This window comes from Heterodontus francisci, chromosome 2, assembly GCF_036365525.1.
Source record: "Heterodontus francisci isolate sHetFra1 chromosome 2, sHetFra1.hap1, whole genome shotgun sequence".
Classification (NCBI taxonomy): Eukaryota; Metazoa; Chordata; class Chondrichthyes; order Heterodontiformes; family Heterodontidae; genus Heterodontus; species Heterodontus francisci.
The window spans coordinates 166,090,781-166,115,942 of NC_090372.1; the positions used below are offsets into that span (position 1 = coordinate 166,090,781).

At 44.2% G+C, this 25,162-nt stretch overlaps 1 protein-coding gene across 1 annotated transcript in view; it reads left to right on the plus strand.

Moving 5' to 3' along the window:
- Positions 1-25,162, plus strand: part of malrd1 (MAM and LDL receptor class A domain containing 1) — a 449,626-nt gene that overhangs the window by 106,813 nt on the left and 317,651 nt on the right. The window contains 1 exon segment of the mRNA XM_068053300.1: positions 17,735-17,841. Within this exon segment, the coding sequence (XP_067909401.1) occupies positions 17,735-17,841 (107 nt within the window).

Genomic DNA, 25,162 nt, shown 5'->3' on the forward strand with positions numbered 1-25,162 from the left:
CTTGAGACTATGACCCTTAGTTCTGGACTCTCTCAGCATCTACCCTCTCATGTCCTCTAAGAATTTTATACATTTCAATGAGAATTGAATCTCATTCCTCTAAACCTCAAAGAATATAGGCCAAGGTTACCCTCTCATCCCAAGGAACCTTTGTTGCACTCCCTCTAAGACAAGTATATCCTTCCTTAGGTAAGGAGATGAAAATGGTACACAGTACCCGAGGCGTGGTCTCACCAAAGCATTGGATAATTGCACCTGAGGAAAGCAGAGAGGTAATGTGACAAAAATTATATATTTTTGTCTAGGTTTTGGATTAGTGTCTGTACTGTAAAACGCAATCAGTGTGCAGGACAGTGTACTACAGGCCTCCAAACAGTCAGGGAGAGATAGAGGAGCAGATATGTAGGCAAATCTCAGAGAGGTGTAAAAATAATAGGATAATAATAGTAGGGGGTTTCAACTTCCCAATATTAACTGGGATAATCTTAGTATAAAAGGCTTAAAGGGGGTGGAATTTTTAAAGTGCATTCAATAGAGCTTTTTGAGCCAACACATAGAAAGTCCTACAAGAGAAGGCGCAGTACTGGACCTAATCTTAGGGAATGAAACCGGACAAGTGGTAGAAGTGTCAGTGGGGGAGCATTTCAGGGATAGTGACCATAACTCTGTAAGATTTAAGGTAGTCATGGAAAAGGACAAAGATGGGCCGGAAATAAAGGTACTGAATTGGGGGAAGGCAAATTTCAATACGATAAAATAGGATCTGGCCAAAGTGGACTTGTAGGAAAGTCTACAAGAGATCAGTGGGAGTCATTCAAAAAGGAAATAGTGAGAGTTCAGGGCCAACATGTTCCTGTAAAGGTGAAGGGTAGGACCAACCTGTCCAGGGAACCCTGGTTGTCAAGGGATATAGAGGTTTGGATAAGGAAAAAAAAGGAAGCTTATGGCAGATTCAGGGGGCTGAAAACAATGGAGGCTCTAGAGGAGTATATAAAGTGTAGGGGGGTACTTAAAAAAATAATTAGGAGAGCTAAGAGGGGGCATGAAAAAACACTGGCTGAAAGATAAAGGAAAATCCCAAGGTGTTTTATAAGTATATTAAGGACAAGAGGATAACCAGGGAAAGAGTAGGGCCCATTAGGGACCAAAGTGGCAATATGTCTGTGGAGCCAGAGGACGTAGGTGAGGTTTTAAATGATTACTTTTCATCTGTGTTCACTATGGAGAAGGACGATGTAGGTGTAGAGATCAGGGAGGGGGATTGTGATATACTTGAACAAATTAGCATTGAAAGGGAGGAGGTATTTTCTCAGGATACAGGGTATGCCATTTAGAACCGAGCTGAGGAGAAATTTCTTCACTCAGAGGGTGGTGAACCTGTGGAATTCTTTAACACAGAAGGCAGTGGAGGCCAAGTCATTAAATATATTCAAGAAGGAGATAGATATATTTCTTAATGCCAAAGGGATCAAGGGATATGGGGAGAAAGCGGGAACAGGGTACTGAATTAGACTATCAGTCATGGTCCTTTTTGAATGGTGAAGCAGGCCCGAAGGGACGAATGGCCTACTCCTGCACCTATATTTCTATGTCTATTAGAGGTTTTAGTGGACTTAAAAGTGGATAAATCCCCGGGCCCAAATGAGATGTATCCCAGGCTGCTATGTGAGGCAAGGGAGGAGATTGCAGGGCTCTGACACTAATTTTCAAATCCTGTCTGGCCACAGGAGAGGTGCCAGAGGACTGGAGGACAGCGAATGTGGTGCCATTATTCAAGAAGGGTAGCAGGGATAAACCGGGTAATTACAGCCCAGTGAGCCTGACATCAGTGGTAGGGAAACTTTTGGAAAAAATTCTAAGGGACAGGATTAATCTCAACTTGGAGAGGCAAGGATTAATCAAGGATAGTCAGCATGGCTTTGTCAGGGGAGATCATGTCTAACAAATTTGATTGATTGTTTTGAGAAGATGACTGGATGTATAGATGAGGGTAAAGCAGTTGCTGTAGTCTACAAGGACTTCTGTAAGGCTTTTGATAAGGTCCCGCATGGGAGATTTGTCAAGAAGGTAAGAGCCCATGGAATCCAGGGTAATTTGGCAAATTGGATCCAAAATTGGCTTAGTGGCAGGAGGCAGAGAGTGATGGTCGAGGGTTGTTTTTGCAATTGGAAGCCTGTGACCAGTGGTGTACTGCAGGGATCAGTGCTGGGACCCTTGCTGTTTGTAGTGTACATTAATGATTTAGACGTGAATATAGGAGGTATGATCAGATGACACGAAAATTGGTGGTGTCGTAAATAATGAGGAGGAAAGCCTTAGATTGCAGGACGATATAGATGGGCTGGTAAGATGTGCAGAGCAGTGGCAAATGGAATTTAATCCTGAGAAGTGTGAGGTAATACATTTTGGGAGTACTAACAAGGCAAGGGAATATACAATGGATGATAGGACCCTAGGAAGTATAGAAGGTCAGAAGGACCTTGATGTACTTGTCCATAGATCACTGAAGGCAGCAGCACAGGTAGATAAGATGGTTAGGAAGGCATATGGGATACTTGCCTTTATGAGCCAAGGCATAGAATAAAAGAGAAGGGAGGTTATGATGGAGCTGTATAAAATGCTTGTTAGGCCACAGCTGGAGTACTGTGTACAGTTCTGGTTGCCACACTATAGGAAGGAAGTGATTGCACTGGAGAGGGTGCAGAGGAGATTCACCAGGATGTTGCCTGGGCTGGAGAATTTCAGCTATGAAGAGAGACTGGATAGGCTAGGTTTATTTTACTTCGAGCAGAGAAGGCTGAGGGGGAACCTGATTGAGGTATACAAAGTTTTGAGTGGCATAGATAGGGTAGATTGGAAGAAACTTTTTCCCTTAGCAGGGGTGTTCATAACCAGGGGGCATAGATTTAAGGTAAGTGGCAGGAGGTTTAGAGGGGATTTGAGGAAAATTTTTTTCACCCAGAGGGCGGTTGGAACCTGGAACACACTGCCTGAAGTGATGGTAGAGGCAGGAACCCTCACAACATTTAAGAAGTATTTAGATCTGCACTTGAAATGTCATAGCATATAAGGCTACGGGCCAAGTGCTGGAAACTGGGATTAGAATATCTAGGTGCTTGATGGCCGGCACGGACACGATGGGCTGAAGGGCCTGTTTCTGTGCTGTGTAACTCTATGACTGTGTGTTTCTATGACAGTAGTTGGAGTCAAAGTCTTGCATCAAGTCTATTCCCGTGCAATGCTCCAAAATGTGTTTGAGAGAGAGACTAACATAAAATTTTCAATAATTTCAGAGCGTGACAGCCCCCCATTTTACTTTCATTTTTAGTTAGTTTTTCTTCCTTTTTTCTTTTCTTTCTCTTTTTTTTACATCCTTTTTTACATTTTTTACAATCCTTTTTTTTTTTGCATTTATTTCATTTCATCTTAGTTTGTTCAGTTTGCTTACCCACTGTTTTTTTCAGGTTTGCACTTGCTGCTGTTCAATAATCAGTGTATTTACACCTAATCTGTACTAATGCTTTGTCTTTCAACACACCATTAACATATTGTTTGCCTTTGCTCCGTGACCTTTTGGTCAGCTATGTGGCCTGGTCCAATCTGTACCTTCTCCTTTGTTATCTCTTGCCCCACCCCCACCTCACTTGCTTATAATCTGTGACTTTTCTAATATTTGTCAGTTCCGAAGAAGGGTCACTGACCCGAAACGTTAACTCTGCTTCTCTTTCCACAGATGCTGCCAGACCTGCTGAGTGATTCCAGCATTTCTTGTTTTTGTTTCAGATTTCCAGCATCCGCAGTATTTTGCTTTTATAAAATTTTCAAATGTGTACAGATTTCATAATGTTCAATTTGTATTTGAAAGACAGCTTCTTTTTAATTTGAGGGGGTAGTTTTCTGTGGAGACTCAGTTACTCTTCCGGATATAAACATAAGAGCAAATCTGTTCTTTTAAGAAAAGACAGTTGGCAATTGGAAATACTTTCGACGAACAGTTTGAAACTCTCACAGAGATATGACACTACTTGAAAATCTCAGAAGAAACATGCTAACCTTCCTCAAAGAGAAATATTGTGTGTACTTAGTTTAGTTTAGAGATACAGCACTGAAACAGGCCCTTCAGCCCACCGAGTCTGTGCCGACCATCAACCACCCATTTATACTAATCTTACACTAACTCCATATTCCTACCACATCCCCACCTGTCCCTATATTTCCCTACCACCTACCTATACTAGGGGCAATTTATAATGGCCAATTTACCTATCAACCTGCAAGTCTTTTGGTCATGTGGGAGGAAACCGGAGCACCCGGAGGAAACCCACGCAGACACAGGGAGAACTTGCAAACTCCACACAGGCAGTACCCAGAATTGAACCCGGGTTGCTGGAGCTGTGAGGCTGCGGTGCTAACCACTGCGCCACTGTGCCGCCCTACTTAAGAGTTATATATAAGAGGCTTGGCTTAGGTCTTAGAATTGTGGGTTTTGAATTTTCTTACTGTTTTTGGCATAAGTTCTGCATTTAATCAAGACAGTTAACTTTTTTTTGGCAGCAATGTGGAGAACAAACCATTTCAAATGATTTCTCTACTCCAAAATCAATACCCTTAAATTTCCTTGTTTAATCTAAGCTCTGCAGTCCTGCTCCATCCAGTCGTGAATGGTGGTGGACAATTAAACAACTAACTGGAGGAGGTGGCTCCACAAATATCCCCATCCTCAATGATGGGGGAGCCCAGCACATCAGTGCGAAAGATAAGGCTGAAGCATTTGCAACAATCTTCAGCCAGAAGGGCCGAGTTGGTGATCCATCTCGGCCTCCTCCTGAAGTCCCCAGCATCATAGATGCCAGTCTTCAGCCAATTCGATTCACTTAGCGTGATATCAAGAAACGACTGAAGGCACTGCTTACTGCAAAGGCTATGGGCCCTGACAACATTCGGCAATAGTACTGAACACCTGTGCTCCAGAACTAGCGTTGACCCTAGCCAAGCTGTTCCAGTGCAGCTACAACACTGGCATTTACCCGGCAATGTGGAAAATTGCGCAGGTATGTCCTGTACACAGAAAGCAGGACAAGTCCAACCCGGCCAATAACTGCCCCATCAGTGTACTCTCAATCATCAGTAAAGTGATGGAAGGTGTTGTCGACAGTGCTATCAAGTGGCACTTGCTTAGCAATAACCTGCTCAGTGATGCTCAGTTTGGGTTCCGTCAGGGCCACTCAGCTCCAGACCTTGTTACAGCCTTGGTTCAAACATGGACAAAAGTGCTGAACTCAAGAGGTGAGGTGAACGTGATTGCCCTTGACATCAAGGCAGCATTTGACTGAGTATGGCATCAAGGAGACCTAGAAAATTGGAGTCAATGGGAATCAGGGGGAAAACTCTCCACTGGTTGGAGTTGTAACTCGCACAAAGGAAGATGGTTGTGGTTGTTGGAGGTCAATCATCTCAGCTCCAGAACATCACTACAGGAATTCCTCAGGGTAGTGTCCTAGTCCCAACCATCTTCAGCTGCTTCATTAATGACCTTCTTTCAATCATAAGATCAGAAGTGGGGATGTTCGCTGATGATTGCACAATGTTCAGTGCCATTCGTAATTCCTCAGATACTGAAGCCGTCCGTCTAGAAAAGCAGCAAGACCTGGACAATATCCAGGCTTGGGCTGATAAGTGGCAAGTAACATTCATATCACAGAATTGCCAGGCAATGACCATCTCCAACAAGAGCGAATCTAACCATCTCCCCTTGACATTCAATGGCATTAAGATCACTGAATCCCCCATTATCAACAGCCTGGGAGTTACCATTGACCAGAAACTGAACAGGAGTAGCCATATAAATACCGTGGCTACAAGAGAAGGTCAGAGGCTCGGAATCCTGTGGTGATTAACTCACCTCCTGACTCCCCAAAGCCTGTCCACCATCTACAAGGCACAAATCAGGAGCATGATGGAATACTCTCCACTTGCCTGGATGGGTGCAGCTCCAACAACACTTAAAAATTTCAACACCATCCAGGACAAAGCAGCCCACTTGATTGGCACCCTATCCACAAACATTCACTCCCTCCACCACTGACGCACGGTGGCAGCAGTGTGTACCATTTACAAGATGCACTGCACCCAGGCTCCTTAGACAGCACCTTCCAAGCCACCTAGAAGGACAAGGGCAGCAGATGCTTGGGAACACCACACCTGCAAGTTCCTCTCCAAGCCACACACCATCCTGACTTGGAAATATATCACCGTTATTCACTGTCGCTGGGTCAAAATCCAGGAACTGCACTGTGGGTGTACTTACCACCCCTGGACTGCAGTGGTTCAAGAAGGCAGCTCACTACCACCTTCTTAAAGTCAATTAGGGATGGACAATAACTGCTGGCCTAGCGATCGATGCTCACATCCCATGAACTAATAAAAAAAAGTTTTGTAAAAGGCAGGTCGTGCTTGATTAAATTAATTGAATTTTTTGATAAAGTAACAGAGAAGGTTGATGAAGGGAATTTAGTGGATGTCGTTAATATGGATTTTACAAAAGTGTTTAATAAAGTACCACATAAAAGGCTAGTTAACAAAATTGAGGCTCATGGAAAAGGAGGGTCTGTGTCTAATTGAATAAAAAGTTGACTTAAGGACAGAAAACAGCAAGTTGTGGAAAATGATTGTTTTACAGACTGATTGTTGTTAGACAATGGTGTTCCCCATGGGCCAGTGCTAGGACCACTGCTTTTTTCAATATATATAAATGATTTGGATCTTGGAATACAGAGTAGAATTTCAAAATGTGCTGATTATAGCAAACTTGGAAGAGTGGCTAATAGTGAGGATGATATGAACCGCCTGCAACAGGACATAGATAGGCTAGCGAGTGGGCAGACAGGTGACAGATGGAATTTAATACAGGCAATTGTGAGGGATAGGGAGAGGCAATATAGACTTAATGGCACAGTTCTAAAGAATGTGCAGGAACAGAGGGACCGGGGGTGGGGGGGGGGGGGGGTGCATGTGCATGATCTTTGGAAGTGGCAGGACATATTGAGAGTGGTTAGCAAAGCATATGGGATCTTGGGCTCATAAATAGAGGCAGAGTACAAAAGCAGGGAAGTTATGCTGAACCTTTATAAAGCTCTGGTTAGGTCCCAAGAAGAGTATTGCGTCCAATTCTGGTCACCACACTTTAGGAAGGATGTGAATGTCCTTGAGACAATGCAAAGGAAATTTCAAGGAGGTTCCAAGGATAGGGGATTTTAGTTACAAGGTTATGTTTGAAAAGCTGAGGTTGTTCTCCCTGGGGCAAAGGAGTTTGAGGGGAGATTTGACAGAGGTGTACAAGATTATGACAGGTTTCGATAAATTAAACAAGGAAAAACTTGAAAAACTGTTCCCATTAACTAGGGGACATAGATTGAAGGTTTGGGCAAGAGTTGCAGAGGGAACATCAGGAACAACTTTTTTATGCAACGAGTGGTAATGACCTGGAACTCGTTGACCACGAGGGTGGTGGAAGCGGAAACGAACAATGATTTGAACAGGAAATTGGATGGGCACTTGAAGGAAATAAACTTGCAGGGCTATGGGGATCGAACGGGGGAGTGGAACTGAATAGATTGCTTTACGGAGTGCCAGCATGGACTCGATGGGCCAAATAGACTCCTTCTATGCTGTAAATAACTCTATGACTCTAAGAAACATGATAGAGCAGCTTGTTGCTGTGCTGACACAATGCTTCTGGTACCTGGACTGTTCTGGAGGGGTCCTGCTGTATTCGGCAGAGTCTATGTCAAGATTTGTACAGTCCTGCTGCATGCTGCACAACCTCACCATCATGAAGGCATAGCCCCTACCACCAGCTATACAGCAACCAGCTGAAGAGCAAGAGAAAGGGAGGAGGCAACTGAGACAGCCCCTTTCTGGTCAGATTGTCCATGAACGACTCAGCGAACTGCAATACCAGTAAAGGTAACCCCAATACCCCATTCACCAACAGTCCCACACCTCCCCTTCCTTCTGTCACTGACCATCACAGCGTCTGCTTGACCACAATGTAAAAATAAAAGCCAACACATAATAAACATTCCAAGCCAAATTTATAAATCAAACCATGCCATAGTGCATACAGAAGCCAGCTTATCTTATGCATTCCCTTAGTGCCTGCCTTCCATGTGTCTTTGCCTGGCCTAGTGCTCCTCCTCAGTGCTATCCCAGCATGGCTGATGAAAGGTTGCTGACTCTCAGTGGGGGAGACTGCAGTTGTCCTTGGAGGATGAGTTTGAGCAGCTGTGATCCTGGACAGCCCAGCTTCAGACTGCACCACTTCTGCATGGGCAGCAGCAGGCAGGGCTGGCTGGGCTGACAGGCAACAGATGAATGCTGTCACCCTGAGAGAATACAGCACAGTCATGCTCCATGGAGCCAATGCCACTCCCCCTAGGCAATGCCTCAGCAATCCGACTAATCTGTTGGAGAAAAGATTACTGGACTGCTGTGACAACTTGGAAGACCCTTTGAACACTGATATCCACAACCAATGATGGCACCTGTCTAAGCTTGCATGGTAGCAAGCTGACTTTGCATTATCACAGTCAGAGCTTTCACTGCAGCAGTCAGATGTTGGTGGCTCTAGCTTGTTCTGCAATGGAAGCTGAGATATTGGCCATCAGACACTGCATCATGTTTGGAAGGAATTGGCCTCAACTTTCAAGCTGGAAAGGATGTGTTCCAAGCTCTGCACAAAGCCCAGAAATAAGTTGGTGCTGGACTCGTCTATGCTCCTTCACATTACATGCAGGCTCTCTGGCAGACCTGCCAATGCACTATGCATTTAGAGGAATAGAGTCATAGAGTTTTACAGCACAGAAACAGGCCCTTTGGCCCAACGCATCTGCGTCCTTGTACATACCTATCAGTCTCTGGCTGTAGACCACCCCATCACAGTGCTCATCTGGGTCCTCTGCAGCAGAACTCGTGTGCGACCTCGACCTCATCCTCCGGCAAACTGCCATCTGTGCTACCCTTGTCCCTTGCCCTGACTGCAAGCCACTTGTGCCCAGTGTCTCAATGTGTGCAAATCCTACTTCTTCAGCTGTCCTCTAAATGACACACAGTGTCAGTATGTGAACTGGTGGCTGTGTGTGGGTGAGCGAGTGATGGTGTTTCTACTTTATCACTGTCTTCCTGCTCTTCCATCACTTCCTGGCCAGGTGACTGTTCTTGGGTATCTGAAAGGCGAAAGTCACAGGTGTATGGTTATGGTGAGGAAGAGGGAAAAACAAGAGATGCATGCTTACATCATCTGTAACTTGTAAATATGTTGGGATGTGAGATGGAGAATTAGGTATGAGGATACCATCATCTTTGATGGTTTCAGGCCATCCACTGGCCACGGCCTCACTAATGACTGTTCTAATGATGGTGACCACCATCTCCTCCATCAGGATACAGATATGCAGTCATGCCTGTTCCCTGCCAGTTAGCTCCTGCTGCTTCCTGTTGGATGACAACCTTTCCTGCAAGAGAGAGGCAAGTGTGTCAGTCAGTGTGGTCTGATCTGTTTGGGTAATTTTCCTGCCGTGGTTGAATAGCAAGCAGTGTGTGCGTGTGTATGTGTTCAAGCTGTGAGATAGGGTGTGAGACTTCCAGCAGTGCTAAGTGTGTGATGATTGTTAGTGTGGTGTTGCGTTGTGTTTTTTCTTTATGTAGAACTGTTAAGCAGATCAGTGAGCCTTCCGAAGGATAGATGCAGGCTTGATATCCAGGTTCAACAGAACACTCTTTATTACCTGATTTACATTGTATGAGCTCTACACATTACTCAGGTCCAGGTCTTTTCCCCGCTGCTGTGTGTGCTCTGCCAGCAGGCCGTGTGGTCAGTATCTCCTCTCAAGATGGCGTCTCCTGCGCATATATGTATATAATCTATATTTTTATATATATACACTTATGTGGTGATGTCATCAGTTACATCAGTGGCCTGGTCTCTTCAAAGTAACGTTACTTAAAGGTGAGGTCACCACTACGCTACAATACTGTTATGTATGAATCGTGTTTGATAGAGATTGTTGATAGGTGAGTAATGGAGATGTGGATGAGCAGTGTGTGAGGCTATGCTGCAGTTGGTGGGATATGATATTTGAAGATATATTTGCTGACCTTGACCACTCGTGTGAGGTTATTGACCATTTGGTGGCACTGCACCCAGTCCTCAGAGCTTGACTCCTGGCATTGACCGCCACAGCAACTGGTCCCACTGCCTTCACAAAGTTTGCCTCCTAGCCTGCTATGGATAGATCATCTCTCTCCTCCCCTCCACCTCCTGCAACAAGGCCTCTAGTGCTGTGTGGGAAAATCTTGAAGGTCGCTCTTTGCCATGTATGTAGTGCTGTGCTGTGTTTTTTTTTATTTGTTCATGGGATGTGGGCATCGTTGGCTAGGACAGCATTTATTGCCCATCTATAATTGCCCTTGAGAAGTTGGTGGTGAGCCAACTTCTTGAACTGCTGCAGTGCATGTGGGGTAGGTACACCCACAGTGCGGTTAGGAAGGATTCCAGGACTTTGACCCAATGACAGTGAAGGAATGGCAATATAGTTCCAAGTCTGGATAGTGTGTGGCTTGTAGGGAAAATTGCAGGTAGCAGTGTTCCCATGCATCTGCTGCCCTTGCCCTTCTAGGTGGTAGAGGTTGCGGTTTGGAAGGTGCTGTCGATGGAGCCTTGGTGCTGTAGATGGTACACACTGTTGCCACTGTGCATCAGTGGTGGAGGGAGTGAATGTTTGTGGATGGGTGCCAATCAAGTGGGCTGATTTGTCCTGGATGGTGTCAAGCTTCTTGAGTATTGTTGGAGCTGCACTCATCCAGGCAAGTGGAGAGTGTTCCATCACACTCCTGACTTGTGCCTTGCAGATGGTGGACAGGCTTTGGGGAGTCATGTGGTGAGTTACTCGCTGCAGGATTCCTAGCCTCTGACCTGCTCTTGCAGCCACGGTATTTATACGGCTACTCCAGTTCAGTTTCTGGTCAATGGTTAACCCCCAGGATGTTGATAGTGGGGGATTCAGTGATCATAATGCCATTGAATGTCAAGGGGAGATGGTTAGATTCTCTCTTGTTTGAGATAGTCATTGCCTGGCACCTGTGTGGCGTAAATATTACTTGCCACTTATCAGCTCAAGCCTGGATATTGTCCAGGTCTTGCTGCATTTCTACATGAATTGCTTCAGCATCTGAGGAGTGGCAAATGGTGCTGAACATTGTGCAATCATCAGCGAAGATCTTCACTTCTGACCTTATGATTGAAGGAAGGTCATTGATGAAGCAGCCGAAGCTAGTTGGGCCTAGGACACTACCCTGAGGAACTCCTGCAGTGATGTCCTGGAGCTGAGGTGATTGACCTCCAACAACCAAAACCATCTTCCTTTGCACTAGGTATGACTCCAACCAGCGGAGGGTTTTCCCACGATTCCTCTTGACTTCAGTTTTGCTAGGCGCTCCTTGATACCATACACAGTCAAATGTTGCCTTGATGTCAAGGGCAGTCACTCTCACCTCACCTCTTGAGTTCAGCCTTTTTGTGCATGTTTGAAACAAGGCTTTAATGAAGTCAGGAACCGAGTGGCCCTGACAGAACCCAAACTGAGTGTCAGTGAGCAGGTTATTGCTAAGCAAGTGTCGCTTGATAGCGCTGTCGATGATACCTTCCTTCATTTTACTGATGATTGAGAGTAGACTGATGGGGTGGTAATTGGCTGGGTTGGATTTGTCCTGCTTTTTGTGTACAGGACATACCTGGGCAATTTTCTACATTGCCGGTTAGATGCTAGTGTTGTAGTTGTACTGGAACTGCTTCGCTAGGCATGCGGCAAGTTCTGGAGCACAGGTGTTCAGTACTATTGACGGAATGTTGTCAGGGCCCATAGCCTTTGCAGTATCCAGTGCCTTCAGTCGTTTTTTGATATCATGCTGAGTGAATCGAATTGGCTGAAGACTGGCATCTGTGATGTTGGGGACTTCAGGAGGAGGCCAAAATGGATCATCCACTTGGCGCTTAAAAACCGCAGACTTTATATTCAGATTCAACACAAACACTATTTATTATCTTACGTATCTACAGTATGATCTCAGGTCCAAGTCTTTTCCTTGCTGTTTAATATGTTCTCTGTAAGCCATGTGTTGAGTGTGTCTCTCAAAATAGTGTCTCCTCCTTATACAAAAACAAGAAATGCTGGAATCACCCAGCAGGTCTGGCAGCATCTGTGGAAAGAGAAGCAGAGTCAACGTTTCGGGTCAGTGACCCTTCTTCGGAACTCTCCTCCTTACATATGTATGATGACTGAATCAGTTGCATCAGTGGCCTGGTCTCTTAAAGGTGAAGTTTCTTAAAGGTGAAGTCACCACTGCACTACATTACAATGTTGTGCTATTATTGAGTGTTCCCCATGTCAAAATTAATTTTACAAAGCCTTCCAGCACCTGCTCTAGCCACATTACGCCTCCCCTTTATGAGCTTCAGGCTGGCTTTAAGTAATATGGGCTAGTTTTACCTCGTGCTAGCCTTTCATGATTTTGTGCCCTGTGCTCATGCATGCTGCCACTCAACAGCACTCTTAGTACTGGCTGCAAACTTCATCTTTGGCCTCCTTATCTCGAGAGACAATGGGTAAGCGCCTGGAGGTAGTCAGTGGTGTGTGGAGCAGCGGCTGGAGTGGCTATAAAGGCCAATTCTAGAGTGACAGGCTCTTCCACAGGTGCTGCAGAAAAATTTGATTGTCGGGGCTGTTACACAATTGGCTCTTCCCTTGCGCCTCTGTCTTTTTTCCTGCAAACTGCTAAGTCTCTTCGACTCGCCACACTTTAGCCCCGCCTTTATGGCTGTCCGCCAGCTCTGGCGAACGCTGGCAACTGACTCCCACTACAAACTACAGTTATTTAAATTAGCTGACAGCATGAAATTTTCACACCCCTGCATTGGAAGCATCACAAGAAACAGGCTTGGGGTAATTCCTCATCATGATCCCTGTGCCCATTTTTAGGCCCTGTCCAATTTTGCCCTCATCGTGTTCTAAGGGGATAGGGCTGAAAGTTGGCATGTGATGCTGTCCTGAGAGTACAGTATTTGAGGATAGGTTTTTTTTCTGGAAGGAGGTGATAATAGCAGGTGGGTGGAAATGGTTCCAGAGATTCAAGAAAAGTTGACAATCAGTGAGCATGGACCAAGGACAGGTGAGTGGTGGGCTTAATGGAGGAAATTACTTTAATGAGGCTGGTTCAAGGCTAAAATCATAACTAAAGTAATATCACCAAACTACATGCACATAAGTTTACAACTATGTGGACCCTTAAAGTTACTTAGTGAGCAATGCTAAACCCATTTCTATGAAACTGATAATTCATTTCTTTCAGTGCTCTATTACAAGACCATCAAAGAAGTTTGATAATGCATTAAGCATTTGTACACTGACATCACACAAAGGGACTTGCAAGTCATAAGAATAAGAGATACCTTGGGACTATTCTAAGGCAACAATCTCATAGTTGGGTTCTGTTAGTGGAGTGGAGCTTTTAATTAATGCTACAGGCATAGAGCTTCATACAAAATAAATGGACATAAAAATTATGTGGACCAGCTGATCTCCATGCTGAACTTCCCTATATATGCACCCATTGTGCTAAAATGTACCAGAAGCTCACACTCGTAAAATATACCCCCAGTGTTTGCACTGAAAATGTGAGCATCTTTAATTTTTAACCGCACATTAGGACATGGAGTGAGTGTGACAAAAGTCTATGTGACTACATTGACTCTTGGAAAAAAAAGGTGACTAGATTTTGTGTAATCCTGATGGATGTTCTATTTATTTTATTTGCTGTGCGAGTCAGTTTAGAATAAACTTTATTAGTCTGAGCAACTTAAAACTGAACAAAAATTTCAGCTGGCAGCACTGAAAAGTTGAAAAGCAGACACTGCTCTCTCAACACACTGCTGGAAAAGGAATATTTTTTGAACTGAAAGACATCTTCGTAGCAATATTTTACAGTGACTCAATAAGACAAGGTCTATCGTTATTACATGAAATTCTGATTTTTTTTTCCATAATTCCATTCATTTATAATTACGGCCACTAGTTACAGTGACTGAATAAATTAAGCTCTTTTTTTAATTAATTGGGATGTTCCAGAGTTTTACCCGTATTCTGGGGATTATATTTTGTAATTCTATCCAATTTTCTATGCAAACCGCAAATCAATGACCTTAGATATCTTCAATGCTTCTGATTAATTTAATGGGCTGCATTTTCGTTCCCGGGTCCCAATCCCACCGTTGGGCAGAAATGCGGGTTGAGAACCTACTAATGCTGGCACTGGGACCCAGATTTTCAAGGAGGCAGCCAATTAATCGACAGGGGCCCTAAATGGGCAATTTAATTGGCCTAATTGGCTACCCGCCGCTTGCGATCGGGCAGCCATTACCTCCCCCACTACCCTGATCCAGTCTCAATGCAAATTGCCTGGTGGCAGGACCATGGCGGTAGACCAGCACGCCAGCCGGTTATAGGAAATCATGGACTGGCATGGCTCTGGTCCTGCCTCCATATCCCATCAGAAATTCAGCCTAATATGTAAGTTGATGAACAGCTGAGTACTATTAGAGGTAAATCTCAACTGGGGATGAAAAGCAGGTAGTAGTGCATCAGCTGCTTGTGAAACAACTCACCTCAATTTCCTTTGGAATGCTGATGGGGAGGCAGGGCCTGGGTTCCTCCATTTCCCACCTCTTAACACTGGTTCAGTGAAGAGTGCAGGAGGATATACCAGGAGCAGCACCAGGCATACCTAAAAATACCCAAACAGCGGAAGCAGCATGCAATAGCCAGGGCTAAGCGATCCCACAACGAACGGATCAGATCTAAGCTCTGCAGTCCTTCCACATCCAGTCATGAATGGTGGTGGGCAATTAAACAACTAACAAGAGGAGCAGGCTCCACAAATATCCCCATCCTCAACGATGGGGGAGCCCAGCACATCAGTGCAAAAGGAAAGGCTGAAGCATTTGCATCCATCTTCAGTCAGAAGTGCTGAGTGGATGATCCATTTCAACTTCCTCCTGATGTCCCCAGCATCAGAGATGCCAGTCTTTAGCCAAACCAATTCACGCCATGAGATATCAGGAAACGACTGAAGGCACTGGATATTGCAAAGTCTTTGGGCCCTGGAGTAACAATGGGAAAGTCGGAACTTCTCCATTTCAGCCCAATCTCTCACTTGATGAGGGTCGAGGTCTAAAAAAAAAACTTAGATGTAGCCTTGGGAATCTTCTGCCTATTTAAGTGGTCTCCTGCCTGTTTTGGTGATGCTCTAGAGATTCCTTTGCAGCAGCAGAATTATTTGTTATTACAGTATCAGGCTCCCACTGTTGATGGGAATCACACTGGGAGCCCACCCTGCATACTTAATGACCCTTGGCCAGGACGATGGGCTGGATTCTTGATGGGACCAGGCTGGCAGGCTTTAGTCCTGCCCCAACTGTAAAAGCTTCTTTGGGTATGTGAAAAAGAAAAGATTAGCTAGGACAAATATTGGCCCATTACAGGTGGAGACAGGCAAATTTATAGTGGAGAACAGGGAAATGGTGAAGAAACTAAACAATTACTTTGTGCCTGTCTTCACAGAAGAAGATACAGAAAATGTCCCAGAAATACTAGGCAACCAAGGGACTTGTGAAACTGAGGAACTGAAAGAAATTAGTACTAGTAAAGAGGTAGTACTTTAAAAATTAATTGGTTTGAAGGTTGATAAATCCCCTAGATCAGATAAACCACATCCTAGAATGTTGAAGGAAGTGGCTGCAGAGATAATGGATGCATTGGTGGTTATCTTTCAAAATTCTATAGATTCGAGAAAAGTTCCTGCAGACTGCAAAGTAGCAAATGTAACCCCACTATTTAAGAAGGGAGGTAGAGGGAGAATGGAGAACTATAGCCTGTTAGTTTGATGTTAGTAGAAGGGAAAATGTTAGAATCAATATAAAGGATGTGATAACTGGACACATAGAAAATAGTGGTAAAACTGGACAGAGACAACATGGATTTATGAAAGGGAAATCGTGTTTGACATACCTGTTGGAATTTTTTGAGGGTGTTACTTGTAGCATAGATAAAGGAGAACCAATGTATATTTGGATTTTCAGAAGGCTTTTGATAAGGTCCCACACAGGAGGTTAGTAAATAAAATTAGAGTGCATGGGATTGGAGAGAATATACTGGTCTGGATTGAGAATTGGTTAACAGACAAAAAACAGAGTAGGAATAAATGGGTCATTCTCAGGATGGCAGGCTGTTACTAGTGGGGTACCGCAAGGATCAGTGCTGGGACCACAGCTGTTCACAATCTATATAAATGATTTGGATGTGGGGACCAATTGTAATATTTCCAAATTTGCTGATGACACAAAACTAGGTGGGAAATAAGTTGTGAGGAAGATGCAAGGAGGCTTCAAGGGGACTTGGACAGGCTACGTGAATGGGCAAGAACATGGCAAATGGAATATAAAGTGAATAAGTGTCAAGTAATCCACTTTGGTATAAAAAACAGAAAGACAGAGTATTTCTTAAATGGTGAAAGGTTGGGAAGTGTTGATGTCCAAAAGGACCTGGGTGTCCTTGTTCAAGTGTCACTAAAAGCTAGCATGCAGGTGCAGAAAACAATTAGGAAGACAAATGGTATGTTGGCCTTCATTGCAAGCGATTTGAGTACAGAAATAAAGATGTCTTGCTGCAATTGTATAAGAACCTTGGTAAGACCGCACCTAGAGTATTGTGTACAGTTTTGGTCTCCTTATCTAAAGAAGGATATACTTGCCATAGAGGGAGTGCCATGGAGGTTCACCAGACTAATCCCTAGGATGGTGGGATTGTCTTATGAGGAGAGACTGAGGAAACTGGGCCTATATGCTCCAGAGTTTCAAAGAATGAGAGGTCACCTCATTGAAACTTACAAGTTCTTGCAGGGCATGACAGGGTGGATGTATTTAGGATGTTTCCCCTGGCTGGTGAGTCTTTAACGAGGAGACATAGTCTTAGAATAAGTGGCAGGCCATTTAAGAATGAGATGAGGAGGAATTTCTTCTCTCAGAGGGTGGTGAATCTTTGGAATTCTCTACCCCAGAGGACTGTGGAAGCTCATTCATTGAGCATGTTCAAGACAGAAATTGATAGATTTCTGGAGACAAATGACATCAAGGGATATGGGGATTGCGTGAGAAAGTGGTGTTAAGGTAGTTGATCAGCCATGATCTAATTGAATGTTGGAGCAGGCTTGATGGGCCGAATGGCCTACTCTTGTTCCTATGTTTCTTAACGCTCCTGGGCAGGAAGAGAAGACTCCAGGCCCTAGTGCCTAGTACAGTTTGGTACAGTTACCGATGGTACTATGTGAAACTTGATGAAAATTTGCATGTTTGTGTGGAAGTAGAACAAATTGTACAGCATTTGCAAATCTTAATATTAGATGCCACTGCCTATTTTAATTCTGGTATTATCTCTTGGTATTTTGTTCTAGACAATGGATGAAAACATTATATTAATTCAATAAATATCAAATAGTCAGCATTGGTCATGCAGCATTACAAATCAAGAATTAGTAAACATGATTTTTTGATGTTTATGTTTTATGGATCAGATGGTTTTAAAATGAAGTAAGTGAATAATTGTTTTTGTATTCTCTTATGTGGTAGGAGTGTTCATCTATTTCAAAGCAACCTCACAAGATAAAGCAAAGAATACATGTCAGCTTGGCAGTCCTGTTTTGAAGAACCAATTAATCAAGGGTCTTCCATGTCAGGTAATTATGTTTCAGTTGTTTCTAAAAAGAAATTTGTTTAAATATGAAGCCTGACAAGAAGATAAAACAAAGTACATAAGCAATTAAGGCACAACCAAAACACTCAAATGTTGTAGTAATTAACAAGTCAGTATACTGCAACAAGGTAGAATTTTGAAGAGTTTGCTGGCTTAAGCTGGCTCTCACAGATTTTGCAGCAGATGGTCATAGGGCTCCATCTCTTATATCTCTTGCCATTCCGCTATTATCTGGTGCCTGGGTCTTGTTCCCAGCCCCTATTTATGTTGGATATGGAGGTGAATTTCCATGAGACTTCTGTGCAGCTGCCGTAATGTTGGCAGAGGATTGTCCATAAATAGGGTTTCCTATTTATTAATTTATGCCAAACTTATAAGGCAGAGCTTGAGAAGCCCCAAGGAACTTTACATCTTATTTTTCTCATGGAGATAAATGTGCTCCATGGGATGAAGATGTGACAAACATGATCGATCATGAAATCAAGTTAGTCATAACAACAAACCTGTACAAATTCAGTCTCCCTCCAGCGCACTGTAGTCCAAATTTAAAATGGCTATATGTATTAGGGTAATGATCCTCAGGTTGCAGTGCACCAAATACTTTTCATTGCCTTTCAGACTCCTCTAGTTTTCACGCAGTCTGGAAACAAATACATCTGCAATGCTCACATTGTCACTACCCTTACAATTCTCCTTAACTCCCTTTCTCACTGTTCTTATTAATTTCTATTTTAATTTCTCCTTTTCTTATTCCCCCTTACTGTTTTTATCTCGTTCTTGCTTATCTATAAAAAATTCCATCTATTTCTTTTAATATTTGTGCTACCACGTTGGAAGAATGCAGAGTTGGGAAAAGGAAAGATGTTAAAAGTGGCCCAAACGTTGAACATGGTGAAAGTCATCAGTGTTCATCTGAAAGAAAAAATAATCGCCTTGAAATTGTGGCGAGTGATATTAACCAATAAACATTTAACGTGTTTGTCTGAAGTTCCTCTTTCTGCTTTTTTTAGCAGAGGATTCAACATCTTGTGAGGACTTTGAGACAGAATTGTTAAATGCTTGTCCATCATCATCCCTTGGCACAATTTGAGAACATAAGAACGTAAGAAATAGGAGCAGGAGTAGGCCATAAGGCCCCTCGAGCCTGCTCCACCATACACTAAGAACATGGCTGATCTTCTACCTCAAATCACTTCCCCGTCCGATCCACATTTCAAAGCCAACTTTTTACTTGAACACAAAAAGAATCAAATAAATCATTAGAGACTTCTAGATAAAGCATTATTGAACTGTCAAATGTCTGAGGATTAATTAAGAATAGTACAATTGCTGGAAATGGAAAACTTTAGCTATTTTATAATAAAGAAGCAGATAGTGTGGGTGAGGACATGCTGTACAAAAGGATCACAGAATTATTACATCACAGAAGGAAGCCATTCTGCCTATCGTGCCTGCACCAGCTCTCCGATTTACCTAGTGCCATTCCCTCACCACCTCCCCTTAACCCTGCACATTCTTCCTTTACAGATAACAGTCTAATTCCCTTTTGAATGCCTTGATTGAACCTACCCGTACCACAGTATTAAGCAATGCATTCCAGCTCTTAACCACTCCCTGCGGGGAAAAGTTTTTCCTTATGTCACTTTTGCTTCTTTTGCCAATTACTTTTCATCTGTGCCCTCTCGTTCTCGATCCTTTCACAAGTGGGAACAGTTTCTGCCTATAATAAAAACAAGAAAAGCTGGAAATACTCAGCAGGTCTGGCAGCATCTGTGGAGAGAGAAGCAGAGTTAAGGTTTCAGGTCAGTGACCCTTCTTCAGAACACTGACCTGAAACGTTAATTCTGCTTCTCTCTCCACAGATGCTGCCAGACCTGCTGAGTATTTCCAGCATTTCTTGTTTTTATTTCAGATTTCCAACATCCGCAGTATTTTGCTTTTATTTTACAGTTTCTGCCTATCTATTCTGTCCAGACCCCTCACGATTTTGAATACCTTTATCAAATCCCCTATCAGCCTTCTCTTCTCCAAGGTAAACGGCAACTTCTCCAATCTATCTGCATAACTGAAGATCTTCATCACTGGAACCATTCTTGTGAATCTTTTTTGCACTCTCACCAATTGTTATGACCAGGTGAGAAAGAGGTTCCCTTTCAGCCTTCACCTGGTTACTGTAACAGGGTTTTTAGCTCCCCCTTGGTGAATCCTTGTTCACCGCTTTCCAATTATAAGGCAAAGAAACCAGCACAAACAGGCTTTCTTAGGTTTAAAGAAGAAAAGTTGAAATTTATTAAACTTAAACTCTAATTTGGTTAATGCCTACAGATACATGACGCGCCCCACGCTAACATGCATACACGATACACACATGCAAATAGAGACAGAAAAGAGCAGAAGAAAGATAAAGTGGAAATGTTTGAGGCAATATCTGAAGAGTTGTTGTTACGGTTCTTCGAGATCACTGTAGACTCCTTGATTGTCAGCAGGTCTTGCTTTTCGTTAGGGCCCAGTATTCTTCTTAAACCTTGTTTGCTGTAGGAGACATTTCTCTCTTGGCAGTCATGTGTCTTCAGTGGATTCAGAGGCTTGTGAGAAAGAGTTGGGACCAGACAGGAGAGAGATCTTCTCATTCCAGGAGCAAACAGACATCCTGAGTTCAAACTCTCTGTGGGCAGTTCAAAAGAAAACCCTGGAACAGTCAGGTAGTCATGTGACCAGTGGTCTAACCAGTCCTGGCCCTTGTGGATGATATCCTCCTTAGCAGGCCCTGGAATGTGCTTCCTCACCGTCGATGTCTGTTAGTATGTAAATGTTTCTTCCAGCCTCGGCTGATCTGTTTAACAAGTCATTTCCTCGCTCCAACAACAGCTGAAGATCAATGTTTATGACAAAATTGATGTGCCTTATTCTTGGCAGGTGGGGGCCTAGCATGACACCAATGTTTTCACAGCTTTCCTAAAGTGCAGCACCCAGAACTGGGCACAATACTCCAGCTGAGGCTGACCAAGTGTGTTATACAAGTTCAATATAACCTCCTTGCTCTCGTACTCTATGCCCCTATTAATAAAGGCTAGGATATCGTTCTCTTAACCTGTCCTGCCACCTTCAATGATTTATGTACATATACACCCAGGTCCCTCTGCTCCTGCACCCCCTTTAGCATTGTGCCCTTTATTTTATATTGTCTCTCCATATTCTTCCTACCAAAATGAATCACTTCACATTTCTCCATATTGAACTTCATCTGCCACATGTCCGCCCATTCCACCAAATGTTCTATGTTCTTTTGAAGGTCTACACTATCCTCCACACAATTCACAATACTTGCAAGTTTCATAACATCCACAAATTTTGAAATTGTGTCCTGTACACCAAGGTCTAGGTCATTAATTTATATCAGGAAGATCAAGGGTCCCAACACAGACCCCTGGGGAACTCCACTGCAAACCTTCCTCCAACCTGAAAAACATCCATTAACCACTACTCTTTATTTCCAGTCACACAGCCAATTTTGTATCCATTGTTGCTACTGTCCCTTTTATTCCATGAGCTGTAACTCACTCACAAGTCTGTTGTGCGGCACTGTATAAAATGCCTTCCAGAAGTCCATGTTCTGTCGAACATGTGCAAGAAGGATAGTTGTGTCTTGCCGCTGACATAATCGATAGTAAATAATAGATATCCTACCACATACTTGTTCTCAATATTGCTTCGATGAAGGATATTGACTGCACATGTACCATAGCCCCTAGTGTTAGAATTTAAGAATGTGAACTAGAATGCCCAGGGAAGGGAGCGGCTTAGCCACATGGCATCCTATAGATACCAGCTTTTGGCTGCATTTGCTAAACTTGGGCTGACTTTAGTGAGCCTGTTTGGAGCAGGAATGGAGTCATGGGGGAGCCGCAGTACAGCGTTGGACGAGTACGCCCGGAAACCAACGTCATGACATCAGTGCAAGATTTAGTCAGCAGCAGGAAATCACAATGCAGTGTCGCTGTCCAGAAGCAACAGAGTGCAATTTAAATTGTAGAACAGTTAGCTTTAATGCATTAGTGTGTAATTGATCACGATTCAACATGGGGCTTGGAATTAAGGGGACAACAGGCGACCCACACGTGCCTTCGGATTTCTGGCTGTTGAAATCTGCTGGCACTGAGGTGAGGCATCAGAGCCGCGATGGGTAGACATTAATGACCAGCAGTTCATAGGGGAAGAGGGGGGAGCACAAGCCATTGTCGGATTGCAGTGCTGTGCGCTCTGCAAGGGTGGGCTTGGTCTCGGGTGGCCATATTATTGGGTGAGAGTATCGGGTGGCCATACAGTTGGGTGAGAAGGTTGGTGATCAGCAAAGATGGGCACTGAGGGCCATTAACATGTCTGCTGAGAGAAGTAGCAAAGGGGAAGCTGCCAAGGCAGGATTGTCTCTGCAAAGACTGTGCTCTGGAGGTCTCCTGATCACCTGGCATGGGTCTCATACACCCTGTCTTTTTGGACCTCTGTGGCATGATGCAGTGCCTCCGATGGAGGGAGGTCCAGGAAGCAGATGCGCCTGCCCGTTAAGCTCCACGAGAAGACTGACAGCAGCCGCCATGCCAAGAAGGGCCCACCTGCGCCAGAGAGTGTACTGGACTTGGTTCAGCCAACTCCAAATGTCCGAGCGGCAGTTTCAGCCAAGTCTATGGCTCTCCAAGGAGGCCTTCACCAACATATGCACACTGCTGTAGGATGAGTTGCGATCTATGGGATTTGGTGGACACCCTATGCTCGTGGCCCTGAAGATCACCATGGTACTGAACTTTTACAGGCCTGGCTCATTCCAGGGATCCCCTGGGATATGTGTGGTATCATCCAGGCAGCAGTCCACCACTGCAGCAAGGAGGTGACTAATGCCCTGTTCAGGATGGCTGGTGACTGTATGCTACCGGACCGACCCTGGCAGTCAGTCTAAGAGGGCAATCAGACTTGGAGCCATCGCTGGATTCACCCAGGTGTAAGTTATCATCAACTGCACGCATGTGCCCACCAAGGCTCCAACGGACCAGCCAGTGGCCTTCATCAACAGGATCATTCATTCCATCAATGTTCAACTGGTCTGCGACCACCGAAAGTGTTTCCTGCAGGCATGTTCCCACTTCCCAGGAAGCAGGCATGATGCCTACATACTTGGACAGTCCCAGATGCCACAGCTTTTCAGGACCCCCGCTCGCCTTCAGGGATGGATTCTCAGGGACAAGGGCTACCTATTGAAGACATGGTTACTGACACCTGTGAGGAACCCTCCCACTGCAGCAGAGGAGAGGTACAACACTTGACCTGGCTACACCTGAGTGACATTGAGCAGGGCATTAGGCTGCTGAAGATGAGATTCTGTTGCCTTGATTGATCCGGTGGAGCCCTGCAGTATGCCTCTGCTAGGGTCTCGTGTATCATGGTGGTCTGCTGTGCTGTGCACAATCTAGCACTGCAGAGGGGAAGGCATGGCATAACAAGGACATGATTGATTGCCACTCCTCAACCGATGAGAAGGATGCGGAGGAGGGTGATGAGCAGGCAAATTCCTTGCACTGAGGCCAGGCACATTGGGCTAAGGAACCAAGAGACAATCTCATACTTATCTGCTTCCTGTCACCGTGATGGCCTGTCAGAGTAAAATCAATAGAGACTCACCTCAATGCATTCAATGTGTCACCTTCTTTCTACTTGTTTTCTGTGCCCAGCACCCAGCTGAACCATACGTTATGGCCCATGGGAGATGCTAATTAAATGAGGGCTGTGCCTAGATTGGCATCCACTAAGGGGAAGGGGGAACTTAGCAGCTCACAATTAAGGCATGATAGAATAGGCATTTCCCACAATGAAAGTTAACTTCAGTAATGGTGAAACTTTATAAGACAAAACATCCTCAGACGATCCTCAGACACCAATGAAGGTCATTGCAGATGCCAGTCTGGTTGGACTAGGAGCAGTGCAAGTACAAACACATGCTAGAGGACCAAGAGTCATTGCTTACACAAGCCAGTCTTTGACAGATGTGGAAAGGTGATATTCTCAGACAGTGAAAGAGGCCTTGGGACTGGTCTGGGCATGTGAAAGATTTCATTCATACTTATTTGGCATTGAATTTGAGTTGCTGACAGACCATAAACCATTGGAGGTGATATACTCTGAGGTCAAAACCATGTGCTTGGATAGAGAGGTGGGTACTTAGACTTCAGCTATACAAGTCCAATGTTAGCCACATTGAGGGGAAGATGAACATTGCAGATTTGCTATCAAGACTACTGAAGGACAAGATGGAAAGGTCTACAGTAGAGAAGGAAGCGGAATCATTTGCGCAATTTATAGCGGGAACTTGGCACCCAGAGTAATGACAACTTGGAAGATAGAGAGAGTCAGACTGAGATCCAGAACCAGAAGACCTCAGGCAGAGGATCCAGACAGGACAGTAGGAGAAGTGTATACACAAGTCCGATGTTGCTGTGAGAGATGAACTCTGCACAATGGGGAAGTGTGTGCTCAGTGGCAACAGACTTGTAGTGCCAAGGCAGCTAAGGAATAAAATAGTGGCATTGGCTCATGAAGGTCATTTAGGAGTGGTCGATAAGAAGCAGATCCTGGGAACCAAGATTTGGTGGGCTGGAATGGAGAAGGATGCCGAAAAGTTTGTCAAATCCTGTCATGGATGTCTAGTCGTTAGCCTACTCAACCCACCTGAACCAATACGCAGCACATTGCTACCACTGGACCATGGGAAGATGTAGCCATAGATTTTTTAGGTCCGTTTCCATCAGGAGAGTCAATTCTGGTTGCAATTGACTATTACAGTCACTACTATGAGTCTGTTGTGATGAAGTCTACAACAGCATAGAAAAGAGTGACAGCACTGACTGAGGTATTTGCAAGGCATGATTTGCCAGTTACTTTGTACTCAGACATTGGGCCACAAGTTATTTCACAGATGTTTGCTGACCACATGCAGGTCAAAGTTTTATGCAGATCACAGAAGGGGTGCCAGAGAGTCTGATGTGATGCCAGGTGATGAAGTGTTGGTTAGACAAGAGAGTCCGAGCAATAAGGACACAACATTCTTTCCAGAACTGCATAACGTTATTTCCAAGACTGGAAATAGGGTGACTGTGAGGTCACCAGAAGGAGTAGAATATGACAAATACGTCATATATCAAGAAATATCAGTGTTACAGAAGTTTAATGCTGCAGAACCCAGAGTCTGAGTTAAATCTGGTTTCAGGTCAAAATGCACAGATGGTGGAACAGCAAATAGTTCAACATCGAGAAGAAGT